The sequence below is a fragment of the Bos taurus genome, chromosome 13, assembly GCF_002263795.3.
Source record: "Bos taurus isolate L1 Dominette 01449 registration number 42190680 breed Hereford chromosome 13, ARS-UCD2.0, whole genome shotgun sequence".
Lineage (NCBI taxonomy): Eukaryota > Metazoa > Chordata > Mammalia > Artiodactyla > Bovidae > Bos > Bos taurus.
The window spans coordinates 67,784,295-67,807,643 of NC_037340.1; the positions used below are offsets into that span (position 1 = coordinate 67,784,295).

The window sequence follows — 23,349 nt, forward strand, 5'->3', positions numbered from 1 at the left end:
AAGATTTCTGTTGGAAGCTAGGCCACCTTTGTGTGAAGGAGGGTGTGCACAGGTAAAATGTTGACTGATGTGGGAGGATTTTGTCTATAATCCTTCTCTAAATGATCCATAGACTTTCTGAATATACACGAAAAGGGTTTAATCTCTTCCTCCCTGTTTTTTTCCCTGACCCTTTTTATCTAGCTTCTTTATAAAGGCTTCCCAGAGTCTCTGTCCCTCCCCCCGCTCCTGCCCCTCCCGTCTTGGCCTCCTGAACTCTGTGGTGCCTTTTCCTGTTCGAGGTCACCTTTTGTTCCTGATGGTGTGTGTAAGCATTCATTAATCCGTTCGAGGCAGCATTGGATTCTGGGAGTGACGTATGTGCCTGGCTTGATTTAAAAAGTTGGACAATTTTTGGTCTTTATGAGATTTGGTCATTTTTTTAATATTTTAAAGATATTTTGGTTATTTGGTTTTATTTGGTAATTTATCCTGAAATTGTTCTTTGCTTTTATGTATAGGCCTTGGCTCCTTGGCTCTGTCCCTAGCAGAGGGAACGAAACAGGGCACCCCCAGTAACACTTGTTGCTTTGTTTTGATGTTTTGCTAACAAGAATCACATTGTAAAAAGCATTCTAAAGTGAAAGGACATACTTTTATAAAGACATATTGTTAAAATACATTTATCTAAAGTTGAAATTGTTAAAATACATTTATCTAAAGTTGAAATTGTTAAAATATATTTATCTAAAGTTTAAAAAAAAGAAAAAGGTCTTTCCTAAATAGGAAGCAATGTTCTATCACAGTATCATATGAGTCTGAGCCTAGACTCCTAGAGCCCCTCATTAAAGTGAGAGAAGGACAACGTTTCTTTGGCAGAATGGTCACATTTGATTGTGACATTTTATCCCAAACAGTTCTGATTTCCTATCCCCAGAGGAAGCCTTTGACCAGCTGCCTCAGTCCACTGTCCCTGAGATGCAGCGGAGCAACCTGGCCCCCGTCATCCTGCAGCTGAAGGCGCTGGGGATCGACAACGTCCTCAGGTTCCACTTCATGTCGGTAAGTCCTGCCTTCCATCTGCAGCTGTCGGGACACTGGAATGCTCCCAGGGGGGTGCTGACATCGGTACAGAGCATGCTACCTTTCTGGTGTTTTTCACTTAGCCGTGGGTTTCATGTGCAGGGTCTAGGGGAGAACAGCCAGACAAGGGTGACAACTTCTGTTCTTGTCTGTTGGGGGAGAGAGAGTAAGTGGAGTAATGACAGGGTCTGTGTCCTGTGCTCTGAGAGACACAGGAAAGGCCCGCAGCCCAGTTAAGTCATGTCTGAGGCGAGACCTGAAACCCAGGTGGGATTTTAGCGAGTCAGGAGGGGTGGAGTGATCCAGGAGTGTGTCGGCATGATAAAGAAGTATCCCGACTGGGGAAGCCAGGAGGTCTATGGTGGAGCTACAGGGAAAGTCCCTACAGCGGATTGCATTTCTGATTATTTCCAGGAGTGGGTTTATTGGGTCAAAGGCCATAATCATTTCGTAGGTCCTCGATACATGGCCGAATTCCTTTACAGGTATAAGCTTGCGTAGTGCATGCATGCCTGACTCACTGGCCACCCATCCTGCCGTGTTATCTTCTTTTAGAGTTTTTCTAATTTGGTTGGTGGGAGGAAGAAGGAAAAATATTATCTCTTATCTTTTTTGATTGCTCATAAGGTTAAAAAAATTATCAGTTCAGTTCAGTCGCTCAGTCATGTCCGACTCTGTGACTCCATGAACCACAGCACGCCAGGCCTCCCTGTCTATCACCAACTCCTGGAGTCCACCCAAACTCATGTCCATTGAGTCGGTGATTCCATCCAGCCATCTCATCCTCTGTCATGCCCTTCTCCTCCTGCCCTCAATCTTTCCCAGCATCAGGGGCTTTTCCAATGAGTCAGCTCTTCGCATCAGGTGGCCAAAGTATTGGAGTTTCAGCTTCAGCATCAGTCCTTCCAGTGAACACCCAGGACTGATCTCCTTTAGGATGGACTGGTTGGATCTCCTTGCAGTCCAAGGGACTCCCAAGAGTCTTCTCCAACACCACAGTTGAAAAGCATCAGTTCTTCAGCACTCAGCTTTCCTCACAGTCCAACTCTCACATCCATACATGACCACTGGAACATTATCAGCCACTTTAATTTCTTCTGAATTAAACTATTTTAGGTTTATTAGTGATTTTTAAGAGTCCTTTAACTATTAAAGCCTTAACTAGTTAAAGCTGCTCACCTCTGTCTGTAGTCTTTCTTGTGAACAGTTCTTCTAGTTATTTGTATGTTATTGTTTCGTTACGTGCAGCCACTGTAAACGTTTCCACAGCAAGGTCTTTCCACCTTTGCTCTGTGATTTTCTTTTCTTGTGCTTGTGAAGCACTTCCCCATATCTCAGTCAGTTAATAAATGCTCACTCATGTTTTCTTCTTGAATTTTTATGACTTGAAAACTTGTGTTTTTTGACTCTCTATTCTGTCCCGACCTGGTTGATGTGTGTAACTAGGCCAGATTCCTGGATGATAAAGTCCCTGATGTTGCCTGAACAGCGCAGATAGTAACCAACATTGGAATATGTTTGACTTCTCTAGGAGAAAGAAATGCAAATTGAAATAGTGGTTCCACTCTACATTAATTGAATGATCAAACATAAAGAAAAATGATAAAGTCCAGCTGACACAACTTGGGGGAAGTGGTTTTGTATTCTGTTTCAGTCCTCATGGAGGACTTTCTGACATTATGAGTTGTAGCAATGCCTGGTATTTCTTCTTGGGAAATTTTCTCCTGAAAATAATTCAAAAGAAACAAATAACTTATATGTAGGATAATGATTATAGTATCATTTTATATTAAATTAAAAATATAATAATGAAAATCATAAACTTTTGGATAGCTGAGAAACGAAGAGAATACATATAAATACATCTTCATATATTCCCTTCTGGTTATTTTCCCCTGAAATTGTGGGTTTTTTTTTTTAACAGTTGAAATCACAGGATGCATATAATTTTATATATTTAGCAGTGATAATTACAGTAGCAAAGAACTGAAAACCACTCAGTTGCCCAGTAGCAAGAAAGGTGCTTATTTCATAGTGTATGACCTTGTTGGATAGCATGCAGCTGTCCCAGGGTCATCACCGTGAAGCGGCCATGAGTATAAGAAACAGTGGGAGCAGAACACCAGGCAATGAGAAAAGCAAACTAAAACTGTACGCACACACAGTCCTTTGAGCTGCATTAAAACTGTTTTTATGTGATCTCCAATCAGATGAGGCCATAGAGAAATACTAGTAAGTGTGTGTTGAGGTGAAAATCTTCTGGATGTGATTGGGGGAGGAGGGGGTAAAGGTGTGGGCTTTTTGATTGATGATGAATCCCAAGAGAAGAATTCATCAGGCCTGGTGATTTGACTGCAAACAGGGCCAAGGATTAAAAGGAGTCCAAGAGGGCCTGTCTGTTTTGTTCTGTAATTATTCAGAACCTCATTCAGCGCTCGGTCATTCCTGTTACTCATGTAGTATCGGCGTAAAGACAGGGGTCAAGCCCCCTTTTAGGTGCTGTGGGTATGTTTCCTCTTCGTAAAGTAGGATGTCGTGGGCAATGGGGAAGGACTAGTGAATCAGTTATGTGATCTAGTCCGAAGCGGTTTGTTGAAGCCCTGGTGTGTCGTGAGTCAGGTCTAGTTCTGCCCTCGTCAGGATGTGCCTGCAGTCAGCACAGCTTCCAGAAGTACACCTTTGTTCCTTGGCAGTCCAGTGGGTGTGAGGTGAAGTTGCTCAGTCGTGTGTGACTCTCTGCGATTCCGTGGACTCTAGCTTACCAGGCTCCTCTGTCCATGGAATTTTCCAGGCAAGAGTACTGGAGTGGGTTGCCATTTCTTTTTCCAAGTGGGTGTGGCAGAGTGGAAAAAACGAGACCTGAGTTCTGTCTCTGGCTTTGCCACCAGTGGCCTCTAGGATCTTGTTCAAATGTCTTTTACATTTTGTTATTCACTTTCCTCACCTGCAAAAGTATATATTTAGAATACATTTGTTGTGAACGCATTTAGAAAAAAGTTATGCAGTTTGCAAAAGGACTATAATTTTATTATGTGGCTTATGGATGAAATCGTTTAGGAGATAGTAGTGATGCTTTGCATACAATAGTAGGTGTTCAGTAAAGGTTCGTGGAAAGAAAGAAGACATGAGGATCCAGAGACTCAGACTGGAAGTCATAGTATCAGCTTTGTTAAACTTCAGATTGTCTAGCATTCCCTCTATTTCCAGAAGTTCAAATCCAACTGATGTCAGTTGGTCCCTGTAGGGAGGGCCTGGGGCAGAGCTCTGGGTGGTACAAAGATGAATAGTCCGTCAATACTGCAGTATCATGGGGCTTCTTAGAAGGTCAAGACATGAGGTAAAAAGTAGAAATCTTTGATGAGAGTTTAGGGAAAGCAAGAAGGTAGGTCACGGTAAGGACCCATCTCTTCTGATGGGAGTGGAGCCTGAGGGAAAGCTTCAAAGGAAATGTTTACTCAAGCTGAGATTGAAAACCAAGGAGTAGGAAGGGTGCCGAGAGGGAGAGGAAGGACATCTCCAGAGTAGAGGTTGGGAAGTCTGGGGCGTGTTAAAGCAAAGAGTGGGTTTGAGCAGGAAACAGTCGCCTTGTTATGGCTGGTGCTTGATGAAATTAACTTGGGGGATTTATGCTTCTTCCAGCCACCTCCAGCGCAGTCGATGGTTCAAGCACTGGAGTTACTCTATGCTCTGGGAGGTACGTCTGTCTCTTAATCTGTGTTTCTTACGTATTTATTAGTATGTGATATTAGGTTGTATTCACTCTAGGGCTCTTGGTATCTTCAAGGATGGACTTGGTTCTTCCCATATATATGATCCTCTCAGTGACATGTAAGCTTATTGAAATAAGGTGGGACCATGATTGATCCCTGGGTTGGGAAGATCCCCTGGAGGAGGGCATGGCAACTCGCTCCAGTACTCTTGCCTGGAGAATCCCATGGACGGAGGAGGCTGGCAGGCTACAGTCCATGGGGTTGCAAAGAGTCAGACACAACTGAGCAGCTAACACTTTACTTTCACTTTATGATTGGATCATGAAATCCAATTGGGACAATAAATTTATGAAGCATGTCAATACATCAAAAGCTTTTAATAACCATCGCTATAGCTATACTTCCTAAGAGACACCTGGAAGATTCTTTTACCAGTATTTCAGCTGTCACCCAGCTGGGCCTTATTCTCTGTCCCTGACACCGTTCTGAAACTGGCTCAGTGTTCTCTCCCTAAACCCCCTTCCTTCCACTCCTGGAGTTCCAGTGGAGGATTGGGTAGAATACCGGCCTATGATATTGTTGGGACAAGGAGACACCATGTTATGGAGGAACTCTTATTCTCTTGTTTGAAAATGTGGTGTTTATCTTAAAATAGAGAAAATTGTGGCCTAAATTCACCTCTTTTGGAAGTGTCTTTTCTGTGAAGGTTGCCTCCAATGAAGATAATATCCAGTTTGGTATTAAATTTCAGTGGCGGTTTTGTTCTTTAAGATTTTTTTTTAGTTCCTAAGATCTTTATTGAGGTATAATTCATACACCGTGTAATTCACCCATTTAAAATGTGCAGTTCAAGTTAGCCCCAAATGTTGTTGCTGTTCAGTCACTTAAGTCAGGTCAGACTCTTTGCAGCCATGGACTGTGGCACACCAAACTCCTCTGTCCTTCCCTGTCTCCTGGAGTTTGCTCAGATTCATGTCCATTGAGTCAGTGATGCTATCTAACCATCTTATCCTTTGTCAGCCCCTTCTGTTCCTGCCCTCAATCTTTCCCAGCATCAGGGTCTTTCCCAAGAGTTGACTTTTCACATCAGGTGGTCAAAATTTTGGAGCTTCAGTTTCAGCATCAGTCCTTCCGATGAATATTCAGGTTTGATTTCCTTTAGGATTGACTGGTTTGATCTCCTTACTATCCAAGGGACTCTCAAGAGTCTTTACCAGCACCACAGTTTGAAAGCATCAATTCTTCGGCACTCAGCCTTCTTTATGGTCCAACTCTCACATCCATACAGGACTACTGGAAAAACCACAGCCTTGACTATACAGACTTTGTCGTCAAAGTGATGTCTAGTTTTTAATACGCTGTCTAGGTTTGTCATAGCTTTTGTTCCAGGGGGCAAGCGCCTTTTAATTTCATGGTTGCAATCACAGTCCACAGTGATTTTGGAGCCCAGGAAAATAAATCTGTTACTGTTTCTGTTTTTTCCCCATCTATTTGCCATAAGTGATGGGGAGAAAAATGGAATTTTCCATAGTTTTTTGTGATCCACACAGTCACAGGCTTTTGCGTGGTAAGTGAAGCAGAAATGAATGTTATTTCTGGAATTCCTTTGCTTTCTCTGTGACCCAGTGAATGTTAGCAATTTGATCTCTGTTCCCTCTGCCTTTTCTAAACCCAGCTTGTACATCTGAAAGTTCATGATTCACACACTGCTGGAACCTAGCTTGGAGGATTTTGAGCATTACCTTGCTAGCGTGGGAAGTGAGTGCAGTAGTCCAGAGGTGAGGCAGAGAAAACAGCAGGAGAGGTGGCAGAGAAGCCAGACAGTGTGGGTCATGGACGCTGGGGAAGAGTATTTCCAAGGAGCTGTAGTTAGCAGGCGCGAAGGCTGCTGGGGCCCTGAGGAAAGTGCCCTCTGTGTTTGGCACTATCTGGTTGTGGGTTGGGCCCTGGGAGAGGGAGGTTCTGGGGAGAAGTAGAACTAGGAGAGGGTGGGGGCCGGAGGCGGCTCTGGGGCCATTTCCTTATACTTAGGTCTTTGCATAGAGGCCATTGTTGTTTAGTCCCTAAGATATGTCCCAACTCTTTGCGACCCCATTGACTGTAGCCCACCAGGCTCCTCTGTCCATGGGCTTTCCCAGGCAAGAATACTGGAGTAGGTTGCCATTTCTTCCTCCCTCCAAGGGATCTTCCTGACCCAGGGATCGAACCTGCATCTCCTGCGTTGGCGGGTGGATTCTTTACCACTGAGCCACCAGGGAAGCCCATAGAGGCCATTAGAATTAATTTTTCAAAATTGAGTATTCAAGAGCTCCGAGGAAATCTTTGCTTTTTCTACTGTAACAGCAATCAGGTTGAAGCTGATAGTGTATGATTCATCTCCTGGATACACCTTGGCTAGCATGTATTACCTTTTATTCTCCCAACAACTGTACATCTTCCAACGCTGGTACATGCCTTCTGTCTTTTGTTGTTCTTACGGCAGGTCTAGACAAAGACTGTCGCCTAACTGAACCTCTTGGCATGAGAATAGCAGAGTTTCCTTTGAATCCCATGTTTGCAAAAATGCTGCTTGAATCAGGTAGGTGGAGACCAGCGGTTCTCATTGATTTTATTTTGTCGGGAAAGTTGTTTCTCAAATTCTGTGTACCTTGAGGGAGGGGGCACAATGTAGCATGTGCCAGCATTTTTTTTAAGCCTGAAGGAGTTTTCATCTAAAGATGTCTGCTTTGGGGCATGTTGTTAACTTGTGATTCAAGGTCCGTCATCATTAATTCAGGAAACGCTTTTGTTTGCTTCCTGTGGGTCTGACACCTGAGTTTTTGTATAAATTTGTGGTGAAAAATACACAACATAAAACTTACCATTTTACTCATTTTTAAATGCAATTAAAAATGTTAAAATGGACAGTTCTGCAGCATTAAGTACTTTCGCGTTGTTGTCCAACCACCACCACCATCCATCTCCAGAATGTTTTCATTTTTGTCAAACCGGAACTCTACCCATTAAACACTTAACTCCCATTCTCCCCTCCCCCAACCCCTGACAACCACTGTTCTACTTCCTGTCTCTATGAATTTGACGATTCTAGGAACCTCATGTAAGTGGAATCATACGATATTTGTCTTTTTGTGACTGATTTTTTCAGTTGGTACAGTGTCTTCAGGGTTCCTATTGTATCATGTTTGAGGATTTTTTTAAGGCTGAGTAATATTCCACTGTGCAAATAGACCATTCACCTGTTGGCGGATTCCCAGGGAGCTGCCACCCTTTGGCTTCTGTGACTCGTGCTGCTCTGCACACAGGTGTACAAGCACGTGCTTGTGTCCCTGCTTTCACGTCTTTGAGGTCTAATACTTAGGGTGGAATCGCTTGCTCGGTGATTCTGCATTTAGTTTTTGAGGAATCACCACAGCGTCCTCCACTTTGTATTTGCACTACCCATGGGCAAGAGTCCCAGCTTCTCTGATGCTTTCAGATTTTTATGAGAATATTAGTTAAGGGATCAAAGTGTAGAGCCTCAAGATCCTCTCATATGTAGAAGTCAAAATCCTCTGGAGACTAGAGACTGCACTCGCCACCCCCAACAGCCCAGAGAAGGGAAATACTAGTTCTGTCTTGCTTTGGTCTAACTTTATATTCACTGGCAGTCAACAAAGCTGTGTTTCAGATTAAGCGTGGTGAAAAGTTAGCTATAGTTGTGTCTTGGAGCTAACGGGCTTGCATTGAGAAGCAGGAAAGATCATTTGTGAGGCCGGAAGCTGTGGGGGAGTGTGCAGGGCAGTTCACTCCATCTGATGCCCTGGAGGGCTGGTTGCTACAGACTCTGCCCAGGTGCCAGCAGCTGTGGCCCACTGCATGCTTCCCTGGTCTAGGTATGCCTCAGCCTTGCCCAGTGAAGTGAGCCCTGTTGAGAGGGAGGCCACTTCATAGAAAGATCCCAGAGCAGAGGGACACAGTCCAAGTATTCCCTGCCCCCTCTCCCTCTTAGGCTTTCTCCCAGGATTCCAGGTATCCATCTAGAGAGGAGGGAGCAGGTGTGGAGCTGACCTACCCTAGTTGAGTCTCTTGGCAGAGTCCTTTGGTGTGACCGCTGCAGAATGGAGTCCTTCCAGGCCTCCATTCATCTGGACCATGTATACAGAGCATCCCATTTGGCAGGGTGAAGTGTTTATATAAGATTTTAAAATGAAGCTATGTAGAAATAGATGATCTTGGTTTATAGTATGCTGCAAGGCAAACATCAGAGAACATCTTTTTCTTCTCGTGACACATGATATGTTTGAAATCAAACATGCGTTTTGTTTTATAGGGAATTTTGGCTGTTCTCAGGAAATTCTGAGCATTGCCGCCATGATGCAGATCCAGAATGTCTTTGTGGTCCCCTCAAACCAGAAGTCTCAGGCTGTAAGTCTGACTTTTTCCCCAAGCTGTTCGTACGAGTCTTGCTCACTTTGGGCTTTCATTTGTTAAAATTGCCCACGGACTGCTGGTGACAGAGCAGCTTCAGTTTGGAGTGTTTATCTTACTTTGTGCCTGACATTGTGCCAAAATTTTTCCTACATCATGTCATTTTATCTTCAGTGTGAACTTGGGAGGGAGGTATTACTGTCACCATATTTAGAGATTGAGGCACAGAAAACTTCAGTAACTTACAGTTGCTCAGCCAGAATTGGTGGAGTTGCCTTTCACGGTCCAAATCTTAACCATTGTCCTACTGACTTTTCAAAAGTAAGGGAGGTTGTTTTCAAGGCTTCTCTGGGGGCAACCTTGGTGGGCTCATTAGGGATGCCAGGAGTTCTTGCCTGGGCACAGCAGGCCTGGCACAGCCAAGCTGCTGACAGGGCCCTCCCAGCCCAGGCATTCGTGATGAGTAGATGGGTGAATGCTGGAAAGACTGTGAAGGAAAAGTTACGATATTTATGTACACTTGAAATTAAGACAGTGTTGCAAATGAATTATACTGAGCTATTCATCGTGTAATGTTACCTCCAGGACAAGAGGCTCACAGGAGTCAGCTTCTAAACATTGCCTTATTCTTTCCAGATTCGAGCGCACCGAAAATTTGCTGTGGAGGAGGGTGACCATCTTACCATGCTCAATGTGTATGAAGCATTTATCAAAGTAAGCACAGTTGCCGCTACAAAGGCCCCCTCCATGCTCCCGTCCATTGGAGGTAGTCTGTTGTTCAGTCGCTTATTCGTGTCCAGCGTTTTGAGACCCTGTGGACTGCAGCATGCCAGGCTTCCCTGTCCTTCACTATCTCCTGCAGTGCTGCTGTTGCTGCTGCTAAGTCGCTTCAGTCGTGTCCGACTCTGTGCGACTCTGTAGACGGTAGCTCACCAGGCTCTCCCGTCCCTGGGATTCTCCAGGCAAGAACACTGCAGTGGGTTGCCATTTCCTTCTCCAAAGCATAAAAGTGAGAAGTGAAAGTGAAAGTGAAAAGCTCAGTCATGTGAAAGCGAAAGCTCAGTCGTGTCCGACTCTTAGCGACCCTATGGACTACAGCCCACCAGGCTCCTCCATCCATAGGGTTTTCCAGGCAAGAGTACTGGAGTGGGGTGCCATTGCCTTCTCCGCTCCTGCAGTGCAGTTTGCTCAAATTCATGTCCATTGAGTTGGGGATGCTATGTAACCATCTCTGCCACCCCTTTCTTCTTTTGCCCTTGGTCTTTCCCAACATCAGGGTCTTTTCCAGTGAATCGGCTCTTTGTATCAGGTGGCCAAAGTATTGGGCTTACGCATCAGTACCAGACCTTCTTGTACTTGCCTGTTGTCAAGTAAAGTGATAACCTTGAGCTGCCAGAGAGGGAAGGTTGATTTGCAAAGAGCCGCAGGGAAGGGTTCTGTCTGATAGTTGGCCACTCTCATGGAGATACTTAAGACTGCTTATTGTTAAGTTCTCACTTGCCCTTTAGCACAAGAGAGTGAGATTGGACAGCAGTCAGATGGTAAGCAGGGTGATCAGCATCTGTGTAGAGAGATGGGGCCCCAAAAGGCCTGTAATGACTTGAAGATCTTGTCCCATTAAGGAAGCTAAAGAGGGCAGAGTCAAGTGGCGCCCGCCACGCAGCCTCAGCCGAGAGTTGTCCTGTGCTGTCTCACCCTCCCTGTGTGTGCGTTGCCCTGCAGCACAACAAGAACTCCCAGTGGTGTCAGGAACATTTCCTGAATTACAAGGGTCTCGTCAGAGCTGCGACAGTGAGGGAGCAGTTGAAAAAGCTTCTCGTCAAGTTTCAGGTGCCCAAGAAATCCAGTGAAGGTAAGAATAAACCGCCACTGCTCATGACGCTCCTCTCTCTGCCCTGTGGAATTGCATTCTTGGCGTTCTCAGGCTGGGCGGTGTGAGACAACACAGTATACGCTGGACCCACACTGGGCTCACATTTTGAATTGCCTGTGTTGGTGAAAAGCTGCATGTGAAGGGAGCATATTCCCCCCGCCAAGGAGGTCCGTTTTCATTTCCAAGGGCTATTTTTATTTAAAATTTTTAACAAGCCCTGACAACACTTACGAATCATTACCATTCTTTACCTCATTGTATGCCATGTGGTTAATTTTCCCTATTGTAGGCTTTGCAAGAAAAATGACTTTTACATGGATAACATTTATGGCCATTCCGTATAAACTGCCTTTTATTTTCAGCTACAGGTGTTACTAAAGCACGTACTGTGTGTTTAGCCTAGACAGTCGCCAGGTAAGATGGAAGTGCTGTGTAAGACAGTCTCTGGCCTCTGGCAGTGCCAGTGACTCCTGTTAGTTGAGGACACGCTCGGTTGCACCACGGGGGTTTTATTTAATATTCTCTCACTTACTCTGCTACTCCAGGGTGTAGGTGATGTTATCCTTATTTTACAGAGGAGTTGTAAGGTCCCAGGGAGAAGTTAATTTAAGTTCGGGACAACACAGCTGGTAACTAGCAAAGATGGGCCTGTGTGGCGCCAACACACGCTTTCAGGGGGGTGGTGTGTCTGCTTAGCCAGTCAGCAGTTGTCTTTTGAACATCTCCTGTGTGCCAGGCTCTTGGAAACACTCCTGGCACTACTAGCTCTTACTAACCTAACTGCAGCACCCGTTACAGGCCCAGCAGGGCTGTGTCTTCATACGTGAGTTCATTTAGTGCTCACAGAGCTCCAGTGAAGCATGCGCTGCCGTGATTCCCATTCTTCAGATGAGAAAAGTGGGCTGAGAGGTAGTGAGTGACGTGCCACACGGAGGTCGCACAGTGAGTGAGTGGCCTCAGAGCTCAGGCAGCTTCATTCCAGAGCTTTATGTTGCTTTCGTACTAAGGGAAACTAATTACATGATGACAAAGACACGGTTCTTACTGTTGAAACAGTGCAGTGACGGGAGAGATTCCTACAGAGACACAAAGTACTGCAAATGAGATTATCAGTTGTCTTAGAGACTACAGGAATAGATGTTTGAGTGCTCATGGTGTACAGTGATGGGGATTGTAGTAGGAATGCAGGGAAGATGGAATCCTGGGGTTGGGGGTACTGAGAGGGCTCACAGTGGGCCTCGAGTAGTGGTGGAAGTCCAGTTGAGCAAACTGGTTGGATTAGAAACCAGTGGCAAAGGGCTCACTAGGCAAAGAGGACTGTGGAGACAAGTGCTGGCAGAGAGGAGCGTATCAGATGCTCAGAGGGTGTTGATGGATGACCACGCTCCTAAGAGAGGGAAGCACTGAGCCCGGGTGACTGGGTAAAGTATCATCAGTACAGACAGGAAGCTCACAGAGGCAGCTAACTGGGGAGAAGCTGATCAAGTGCCTGTCTCCCAGGAAATAGCGAGCAGCCATACATTTGCATCTTTGTTTCTTAACCGGTTTTTCATTGTCAGCTTGAAACAGCAGAAATGTGTCTTGGAGGCTCCAAAGGAAGAGCTCCAATTCTTTAGGCCTCAGTGCAGAAAGAATTTAGGGAAACACAAAGTGACAGATAAGAAGCGATTGATTAGAATAGGATGCTCGTGAGGCTTACGAGCGGGCGGGCAAGAAGGTGCACACGGAGAACTTAGTGGGCTGCAGCTTTATAATTGAAGGGAAATCGGGGGAGGGGAAAAAGACCACCTTCTTCCTCATTCTTGAGTGGACATCAAGCTTCCATCTTCAGCTCCTCCTCTCCATCAGGCCAGGGAGCTTTCTTGTCCCTACATAGTCAAACGGGGACTGTCATGGTGCAGTGAAAATGAGCCAGAAGGTGGTAACGCAGACTAAAATGCGGTAAATCAGCGCAGGTTTCAGGATAACGCCACCTTTCTCATGTTTTTGTTTTTAGCGTGGGCAGAGAAGCGTGACCTAGGAATCATTAGCTTCCTGAGCTCACTGAGGATGTGGGGTCTCAGGCCACCATTCTTTCAGTGCTTTTGAGCATGTCTTCTGCTTCTGTTGCATGGTTTTGTTTTGAAGTAAGCCTGCTGCATTTTGTGGTTAATTAAACCTACTTTCTTGAATGATCATTAACTTAAATCTCCTATACTTTTTCACTGCTTACAATTCCCTAGTGGGATTAACTGTTTATCACCTGCTTTGTCCCTTCACTCTGTCCCTATCAAACCCCTCGCCCAGGAGAAGAGTTATATTGAATTTAAATTCTTTTTACCAAGAGGAATTCAGTACTAAGGGATAAGATTTTGTAAGGTAGGGTTGAGCTCTGGAGGGCCACAATCCTTGTAATATTTAAGATTTCCCACTATCCTACTCCTTAAGGAGGGCAGTTTTTATCCCTTGGGAATTATCTCATTTTGGTAACAATGCACATTCTGCATAGATAACTTCTTTTGGGCAAGTGGAGAGAAGGAACTGAGTCTAGGATCAGATTGTGTTTGGAAATGCAGATTTGGGATTTTTTTCAGTTCTGTGCTGAAGAACAATAGAGAAAATTATGGAAATGCAATAAATTACATGCAAATTGAAAACTTCTCTTCAAAAGGGAGGGAATATATGTATACTTGTGGCTGATGGACATTGACAGCAGAAACCAACACAGCATTGTAAAGTAATTATCCTCCAATTAAAAAAAAACTAGATGTTAAAGAAAACAGTGAAAAAATATTTTCAACAGATATAAGGGATAAAAAAAGCTTTATTATAGAGTGAATTTATTTAACATATTAAGGAAAAAAACACCTAATTTCCAAGTTGATAAATGGGCAAAGGAATGGAATGGAAAATTTGAAAAGAAGAAATACAGTAATAGTAATAAATAAGTGTACAGTTAAAGAAGGGGTACCTTTGTGCCAGAACATTGCTGGTAAGAATGCAGGAAAACTGACATTCTCATACACTGTTGATGGCTTTGTAAATCATACCACTTTTTGGTAACCTATTTACCAACATAAGACACCATTAAGACATACCATTATTTTATGTGTCATTAAGAAAGAAAAACTGTTGCCAATTATAATTATAAAATGCTGTCCTGATTTCAGTGAGTTAAAGTGTAAAAAAAAATAAATCTTAGAATTGATGAAATATCGTATGTCATAAGCCATATGGATGGCATTATCGTTTTTGCAGAATAATTTGGATATATCATGTAGAAATCATCTAATTGAGCAGGCTTTATCCTTGGAAGATGTTTACTACAGCAGCACAGACGCCAGTTAAACTGAGCTGTTTGAAAATTTTGAAGAATTACAAACTAACTGTAATCACAGAAATAATGTTGTAGTGTTAATGTCCCAGGTTGGGTCTTAGGGAAGGAACATCATTCCTGTAAAATGCTCTCCTAAAGAGGAGTTCCAAGGTCACTGGCCAGCCTGTGGAGTGCTCTGTAGGTTCTGGTGCCCAGCCTTGGTCTGGTCCTCTGTGGCTGGGGGTGCAGGGGAATTGGGGGGGTGGTCCCAGGTTAAGGAACAGTCTGATATGTTTCCATCAGCAGCCATTGTGGAGGGTGGGGACCCCTATAGATGGTGCCAGGGCAGGCATTTGGCACTGGGAATCGTGGGGCTGAACCCATTCAGGAGATGGTTTCAAGGCGGCTCAAGGCAGCCTGGGGTGGGCCTCACAGGACAGAGCATAGGGCAGGTGAGGTCTCATCTCATCCATCCCTGTTTGTGTAGGTGATCCAGATCCAGTTCTGAGGTGCATCGTTTCCGGATTCTTTGCAAATGCTGCGAGGTTTCATTCTACTGGAGCTTATAGGTAACATGATACTTTGTGAAGTCATTTGTGAAGTCACTTAAGTTATTAAAATCTTAAAAATAAACCAAACCCAACAGCAAGCTGACATGCAGAGAAAGCAGAGAAGTTAAATCATTTTTCTTTATTTGCACCTTGCCTCCTTCTAAAGATGCATTGAGGTTAGCTGTACAGATTTAAGCAAAATGTCTTAACTTTGTGGAAATGATTCTCAAATGTTCAGCCCATCCATGTGTTGTAGGAGGATGATAGTTACAAGTCTGAAAGTGGAAGTCGCTCAGTCATGTCCGACTCTTTGCGACCCCATGGACTATACAGTCTGTGGAATTCTCCAGGCCAGAATACTGGAGTGGGTAGCCTTTCCCTTCTCCAGGGGATCTTGGCAACCCAGGGATGGAACCTAGGTCTCCTGCATTATGCGCAGATTCTTTACCAGCTGAGCCACCAGGGAAGCCCAAGAATACTGGAGTGGGTAGCCTATCCCTTTTCCAGCAGATCTTCCCGACCCAGGAATCGAACTGGTGTCTCCTGCAGGTGCATTGCAGGTGGATTCTTTACCAACTGAGCTATCAGGGAAGCCTGTTACAAGTCTGCAGGCTGGTAACATATCTGTTGTAATCAGAGAGTAATAGGACTCAAGGGAACCATTACAGGTGCTCTCTCCTAGAGAAGTTAGTTTTGCTGTTGGGTGCTTCGTGACGTTTTTAGAGGTCTGCACAACTGAAGCTCCCCAGGTGCATTGTAGCCACACTGGAATGTTGGTGAGTGTTCTTCATGTGCTGGCCAGCCCCTCCCTCTGCTGAAAACTACAGCCTGTCTCTTCCAGTTCCATTTTCCAGGTGTAGAAGATTCACTGATGACCTCCGATAACCTCTGGTATATTCAAATTTGGTGAAAGCTAACACCTAGTTAGCCCTCTTTTCTCCAAACCAAATCATTCCAGTTTGTTGAAGTGTTACTTTAGTCTGTCTTTCTGTTTCTGAGCTGGTTTTAGTTTTGTAACTTCACTTTAGCCAGTTTTTTAGAGCAGTGATTAGAAGGTGCTCCTCTTTAATAAAGTGAAAGTGAAAGTCGCTGAGTCGTGTCCAGCTGTTTGCGAGCCCATGGACTACAAAGTCCATGGAATTCTCCAGGCCAGAGTACTAGAGTGGGTAGCCTTTCCCTTCTCCAGAGGACCTTCCCAACCCAGGAATTAAACCTAGGTCTCCCGCATTGCAGGCAGATTCTTTACCAGCTGAGCCACAAGGAAAGTCCCTTCTTTAATAAGGGAGTGCTCAAAAGGGCCTCTCCCTAACTTGTCTTTGGGTTTTCGCCTGAGACTATTGTTAGCTTTTTCCCCTCAGAACATATTATAGTCCTGTGATCCTGAACTCTCCGTGGTGTCCCATTCCAGATACTGGGCTCTGTTTTTTTTGTTTTTTTAGGTTTTTATTTTCTCTTGGGGTATAACCAATTACCAGTGTTTTGTTAGTTTCAGATGAACACCTTAGGGGACTCAGGCATACATATACGGGTTCCCATTCTCCCCCAAACTCCTCCCACTGGGCTTTGTTAATGAGCCCAGAATTGCATTGACCTTCTTTGTTTTTTTGGCAGCCAGGTCTCCTTCATCCAGTATTTGGTTGCTGACTGGGCCTCAGGATAGCACTTTACATTTGTTTCTAGTATGTTCTATTTGTCACCCCAGGCCAGGTGTTCCAGCCTATCAGTGTCACGGTTCTGTTGCCCATCGTATGTACTCTCCTCCCAGCTCCCAGCACTGAGCTGTTCTGTCCGAGGCAGCTCTGGACAGGCTGTGAGCTTCTCCAGTGAGAACCATCGTTTCATTGTCATTCTGATTACCCCGCTCTCCTCAAGAGTATTAATTAGCAATTCCCACTAGCATTCACAAAAGTCTTTCACCAGTATCCCCAATAGAAATACAGGCTACACAACATGCTTCATGGTGGTCAGTCCCTTTGGGACAAAGTTCAGTGTTGGTCGCCTGATAAGACAGCCAACACCCCGGGCAATGGCTTTATTCCAGCGCTGGAGATGCGCTGGGTCATGGCCTTGAAGCACTTTCCTGACACACATTCCTGGCACCTGCAGAAGTGCTCTGTAATTATGGTTTGAGCAGCAGTGTTCTGATCTGTTAATCTTCTCTCATGAGCTGATCTCACCAATAGTCGTGTGTGCCGTAAATATTTTTTTGAATTAAACTAAATAAAATCTAAGTTGGCATTTGAAATATTATCTCAGAGAAGTGGATAGTCCAGTATTGAGCTTTCTTTCCCCCCCATTTATAATTATCTCTTCCATACTCTTTACTGTTTAACCTTGTTAATATAAAAGTTTATAGAAGTAATTGTGTATATTATTTCTGTCCTCAAGGAAATTTTTGAAAGAGAACCTCCAGAAGATAAACATAAACATAAGCAGAAAAATATTTGGATGTCCATGTGTTGCTTTCCTTCTCCCTTTTTTAGCATGATTTATTCTTGATTTCTGGGGTGACAGTAGGGGAGGGGTCATAAAAGGCTCGAGAGAAGATGGAGAGGATAGTTTTGTTTGTGTGAAGTACAGCCTGCGTTTTTGATGAGTTTAAATGCATCTGTGGGAAGGTCTTGCTGGAAGTGTTTAAAATGTACTTGAGACAAAATTGCTCTGCTTCCCAAGGACCATCCGTGATGATCATGAATTGCACATCCACCCAGCATCGGTCCTCTATGCAGAGAAGCCGCCCCGCTGGTAAGCCCCCCCCTGCCCCTCTGCTTTGTCAGTGCTTTGAAGGCAAGGCCTCGTTCTGGTTCGTCTCTGGGTCCCCAGCGCCTAGAGTCTAGGTGCCCAGTACACATTTGCTGACTCTGTTCTACAAAGAATTTCTACTCTGTCAAGGATCCCTGTAAGCCAATGGTCTTATTCCTCTGCCTGCTGATCCCCTCAGCAAACATTCATGTTCACCCACAGACTGGGTGCTCTGTCCTCACTCTCGGTATAGCTGTGCAGAGAGAGGAATCCAGGTCCCATTCCACAGCCCAACAGAGAACAGATGGACTCCAGTACCTGGGGAGAAAGGCTTCCGTAGAGGGATGTATTTGATAGGTGGCTGAGGTTCACACTTCCGCGGGCCAGGCTGTAAGGGCTGGCTTCAGGGAGCAGATACTAATACTCGCTGTGGAAGCTGATACGGCTGCAGGGTGTGGCATGGGTGATCTTAGTTCCCCAACCAGGAAGTGAACCCGTGCCCCCGCAATGAAAGTGCAGAGCCTTGAACCACTGGACTGTCAGGGAAGTCCCTGGAAACTGGTATCTATATTAATATATGCAGTCTTAAAATCTGGGGATTTAAATTACCTTCTTGGCTTGACTTTTTGGTATCTGTTACCTCAGCCTTAGGCAAGCTCCCCCCTCTTGTGTGTGTGTGTGTGTGTGTGTGTGTTTTGACAGCTTTATGGAGATATTATGTAATTCACATACATACAATTTACCCACTTAACGTGTACCGTCCTGTGACTTTAAATACATTCACGGGGTTATATATCCATCACCACAATCAATCTTCTCATTAGCTCCTAAAGAAAACTGTTAGCAGTCGTTACAACTGTGTGCGTGTAACCCATATTCCCAGTAAGATATAGAATGCTTTCATCTCTCTAGACAGTTCCCTTGGGTCCCTTTACAGTTAATTCCCAGCTCCTTTCAGAATCAGTGAGCCTTTGCTTCTATTTCTACATTTTCTGATGAAGTCATTAGACTCTGTTCAGAGTTGTGTAAACAAAAGCATAGGGAACCAGAAGGTTCAACTGAGATGTCCTGGAAATCACGTGGGACTTAGAGTCTGCTCTGTGCAGTGGGCACACTGGTACCTACCACTCAGGTCATGAGGCTTAGGTGAGCAACATGAATACATTTGTCTAGTGTAGTGCCTGGCGCACAGAACAGGTGGATGCATTTTAAAAGTAAAGGAGAACCATCTCTAATTGTTGTGGTTCTGATTCTAATTATAATAAATAGGAAAATAGCTCGTGATTTCTTCTTATTTCAGGGTTATCTACAATGAAGTTATCCAAACCTCCAAGTATTACATGAGAGATGTGACCGCCATTGAGTCTGCTTGGCTGTTGGAGCTGGCTCCACACTTTTATCAACAAGGAACGGTAGGAATGAACCCCCAAACCACCTGTTACCTGCCTCTTCATATTTTTAAATATACGTTTATTTTTCAATGTAATGTCCTAAACTTGCCTGCCCCCCAACCCCAACCCGTGGTACATAGATGAAAGGCTGTTACCATAGTCTCAGATCGTTCTGGGTAAAAGCACCATACTGTTTGCTCACATGATATTTAAAATGCTCACATGATATTTAAAACGTGCATTTAAAAATAAATCCCTCCAGCTTACATGATAAAAAAAGGAGAATATATCTTTAACTCTTCCCCTCTCCCTCTGCCCTTTTAAACCATTTCCAAAGAAAGTCTGTCACACTTTGGACCATGTTCATAAGAAGCAGCACAAATACTCTGATGAGGATTGCCTCGCAGAACGTGTGTGCAAGCTTAAACCTGTTTCATTTTAAACACTTGGTGGGCGCATTGCTGTGTATGTAGTATATGCTTTTTTCTATGGAAGACGTGCATTAATTCAGCATCTTTGTCGTCTCTGATCTATTTTGTTTTTAGACTGTTTTTCTACCTCATTATGGGCCACATTTCCTGCTTCTCTTGTCTAGTAATTTTTTGTTGTGTGCTGGACATTATGGGTGGTTTGTTGTGAAGAGTTGAATTTGTTGTCTTTTCTGTAAAGAATATTGAGTTTTTTCTAGTAGACAGTTCATACTGGCAGTCAGTTTAATTCTACCAAGACCTGACTTGAGTTGTTTTCGGGCAGGTGTCTAGTAGCCCTGCTCCCAAGACATGGACTTTTGATGTCTCAACTGGATGCCTAGGATGTTCAGTGAGGCCTTTGCACTCTGGCTGCGCGGAACTCCAGTGTCTCCAGCACTGTGCAGACCTCCAGAATCTCCTCTGTACCAGGTCACAACTCCCCAGTTCCTGTTCTTTGCCAGCCTTATGGACCCTTGGCCTGCACCTGTGTGGCTTAGTATTCAGCCAGAGGTTTAAGAGTGGTAGCTCTGTGTTGATTTCTGGAGCTCCTCTTTTCTGATGCCCTGTTCTATAAATTCCAGCAGGCTCAGCAGCTCTAAACTCTGATCTGTGTTTCCTCTCCCCAGCTATACTGTTCTCTATTTAGGATTCACTTCCCTCTGACAGGGGCTCCCCTGGTGGCTCAGATGGTGAAAGAATCTGCCTGAAATGCAGGAGACCCGGGTTCGATCTCTGGGTCGGAAAGTTCCCCTGGAGAAGGGAATGGCACCCATTTCAGTAGTTTTGCCTGGAGAATTCCGTGGACAGAGGAACCTGGTGGGCTACAGTCCGTGGGGTCTCAAAGAGTTGGACACTACAAAATGTGAAGAGCCATGCGGAGACCTGGAATGACTATAACTTTCACTCACCTCGAGTGTTTCCTTTTTCTCAAGGGTTACAGCCCTGTGTTCTGTTACCCAGTACCTGAAAATTATCGCTTCAGATATTTTGTCTAGTTTGACCATTGTTTACCACAAAAGGGAAACCAAAACCTGTTACTTCATCAAAGCTGTAGCCAGACTGCAGTGTTTTCAGACCAAAATGTGGCTTTATTGGTGCATTTTAAAATTGGGAGAGTCCACATTAAATATGGATTTCAAGACTCTCTTGAAAGACATGTTGAATTTGCTGGGTTTCTGAGCCTGAGTCTGCAGCAGGGGCTGAGGAATGGGGCCTGTTGTGAGCGACTCTCTCCAGGTCCTGCCTCCCTCGTTTATCTCACTGGCTCAACTCCTGGAAATGTTTGAGTTGTGATCCTATAAAGGGACGGATCTTTTCATCCCTCCCCCTCCAGCAATGTCGAGGGAAGTTGTCATTTTAAATCTTTCCATATTAAATCTTAAACCATCAAACAAAAAACATTTCAGACCTGTATAGTTCAACTTCCTATATCCCCATCCAGATATTTCAGCTAAAAATGAGATCAACTTCAGGGACTGATAAGAATGCAGTGTGTTTTCTCTGCTGCATTGGGCTGATAAGAATGAACCTGAAATGAAAGAAAATCTTCCACCAAACCTCTCAGGTGGAACGCAGCAGACTTCAGAAGTCCAAAAGAACAGTTAGAAATGCAAACTCGAGCTTAAGGAGAATGGTGCAGTTTTAAGCCCGCTTGTTGGCGTAACGAGAGGCAGGCAGGCAGGCAGAGAAGAGAGACTCTGAAGTTGTGTCAGGTTCATTTAGACTCTGGGAGAACAGGATTAACCCAGAAGCAGAGTCATTTTCCCTTCTCACCTCAAAATGACAGTTTTTCTAGGTCAAACCCACAAAGTTAAAGAGCACACTGACTGCCCCAGAATTTTGAAGAAAATGGCAATGCCAAATTTGTCTTTTTTTTTCTCCCCAAATGCCTGTTTTTCAGCTCATCTGCTCCACTCTGACGACTGCTTATGATCAGAGTAGTTTTAGAGAGGCTGGGCTCAGAAATCATGTAGTTCAACAACCTCATTGTACAGGCGAGGGCCCTAACCCTCTCCTACCCCAAGAAACTTGGTCCCTCCTTAACTAAGCAGTCCAAAGGCACTTGTCCTAAATGGATTGATTTCTCCAAGAGCCCAGCCACTCTCCAGTGGCTGCCCGTGTATGGCGGAGGGTTTGGCTGAGCACAGCGTAGCGCCCCACAGCCATGCAGAGCCCACAGGTCATCCCCGGCTCTGTTCCTGGCATTGTTGGTGACTTTCCATTACCAATGTTTTTTAGGGTGTTGCTCTTGCCCTGTTAAGAGGCCTGAAATGGTCCAGAGTCCTTTGTTTATACACAACATTCTCTTCAGAAATGAGCACCAAAAATGGCCCCACAGGCACGATGACCTCATCCCCGTTCCTAAGCTAAGGCTTTGGGTGTCTTCCATTGGTGGGCGGGGTCACGTCAGGTGAAGTGCGTGGAGGAGAGAATTAGGAGACATCCAGCAAGACCCACAGCGGGAGAGGGGGACGGGGGACCTGTCCAGAGATTTGCCTTGCAAGTCCTCAGGCTTTTTCTCCTGCTTCTGAGCGATCTTTGGGATTGAGGGAGGACCCTCCTCACCAGGGCCTTTGCTGGAATCTGTATTGGTCCTTTCTCGGGCATGCGCTTCCCTGGTGGCTCAGACGGTAGAGAATCCGCCTGCAATGCAGGAGACTTGGATTTGATCCCTGGGTTGGGAAGATCCCTTGGAGACGGGATAGGTACCCACTCCAGTATTCTTGGGCTTTCCTGGTGGCTCAGACGGTAAAGAATCCGCCTGTAATGCGGGAGACCTGGGTTCGATCCCTGGGTCAGGAAGATCCCCTGGAGAAGGCAGTGGCTACCCACTCCAGGATCCTTGCCTAGAGAATTCCATGGATGGAGGAGCCTGGTGGGCTACAGTCCATGGGGTTGCAAAGAGTCAGATGTGACCGAGTGACCAGCACTTTGTTCTTTCTCTTCTTGACCATAAGTGGTTAGAAAGTGTGACTTTCTGCGGCTCACTTACACCTGTGTCCTGCTCCCTCAGCACCCCATCCTGTTGTGCTTGGTGGGATGCTGCACCTTCTTCTGCACCTGCACTCTTTCAGGTCCTGAGGTTTTCTCTCGGTGATGGGGATGGCTGTCTCGAGGGCATCATAGGTGTGCCAAGAGGCGGGGTTTGGGCATTGAGCGTGCTGGGGCTGGCAGCCCTGCTCTGCTCGCAGCCGGGGGATTGACATCCCTCCAGTGAAGAGCCTGCTGTGTGAAGCAGCATGCTCAGGATGTCGCCTGGTTGTGGGATTAGAACTATCGAGAGGGCATCAGGTCTGCCTCCACTGGGGAACAGAGGACCTTTATTAAAAGCTTCTGTTTACAGGCCCTGCTTCAGTTGCGTATTTTTTGAGTAAAGCACTTTTGGCTTTACTTTTGAGTGCAAAGGATGTTTGTATCCCCCAATCCTATTGTCTGATGCCCGTGATTATAGTGTTAGTCTTCCTGGGTTGCTTACACTGTTACAGAGTGATGTCTTTGAAAGAGAAACCGGGAAGAAAGGGTCACCATAAGTGTCCTGTTCTGTGTGTCTTCCCTGCTCTTGCACAGGCGTCATGAGAGCAGGACCTTGAGCCTCTGGGGATGGCTGGCTAGGTTGGCTGACCTTTTTGTTCCCAAGGGAAGGATACCTTCCCTTGACTGTTCTCAAGAAATTCTAGGAAACAAGAGGTGATCTTTGGTCTGGTCTGAGCAGCCTGGCTGTTGGGCTGCAGGGCTGGCAGAAGGGCTGGGGCAGAGGGTGAGCCATGTCTCACTGACAGCTGCCCTCAGAGCCCCAGGCGGCCCGACCTCGGCCTGTGTGGCTTACTGAAGCCCTGGTGCTTTCGTGG

General features: G+C 45.2%; 1 protein-coding gene across 1 annotated transcript in view; it reads left to right on the top strand.

The window, feature by feature from the left end:
• Positions 1–23,349, top strand: part of DHX35 (DEAH-box helicase 35) — a 68,935-nt gene that overhangs the window by 45,060 nt on the left and 526 nt on the right. The window contains exons 13-21 of the mRNA NM_001192343.1: positions 917–1,041; positions 4,702–4,756; positions 7,255–7,350; positions 9,082–9,176; positions 9,816–9,893; positions 10,902–11,031; positions 14,835–14,916; positions 17,572–17,643; positions 18,941–19,052. Coding sequence (NP_001179272.1) covers positions 917–1,041; positions 4,702–4,756; positions 7,255–7,350; positions 9,082–9,176; positions 9,816–9,893; positions 10,902–11,031; positions 14,835–14,916; positions 17,572–17,643; positions 18,941–19,052 — 845 coding nt within the window. The remainder of the gene's footprint in view (positions 1–916; positions 1,042–4,701; positions 4,757–7,254; positions 7,351–9,081; positions 9,177–9,815; positions 9,894–10,901; positions 11,032–14,834; positions 14,917–17,571; positions 17,644–18,940; positions 19,053–23,349) is intronic.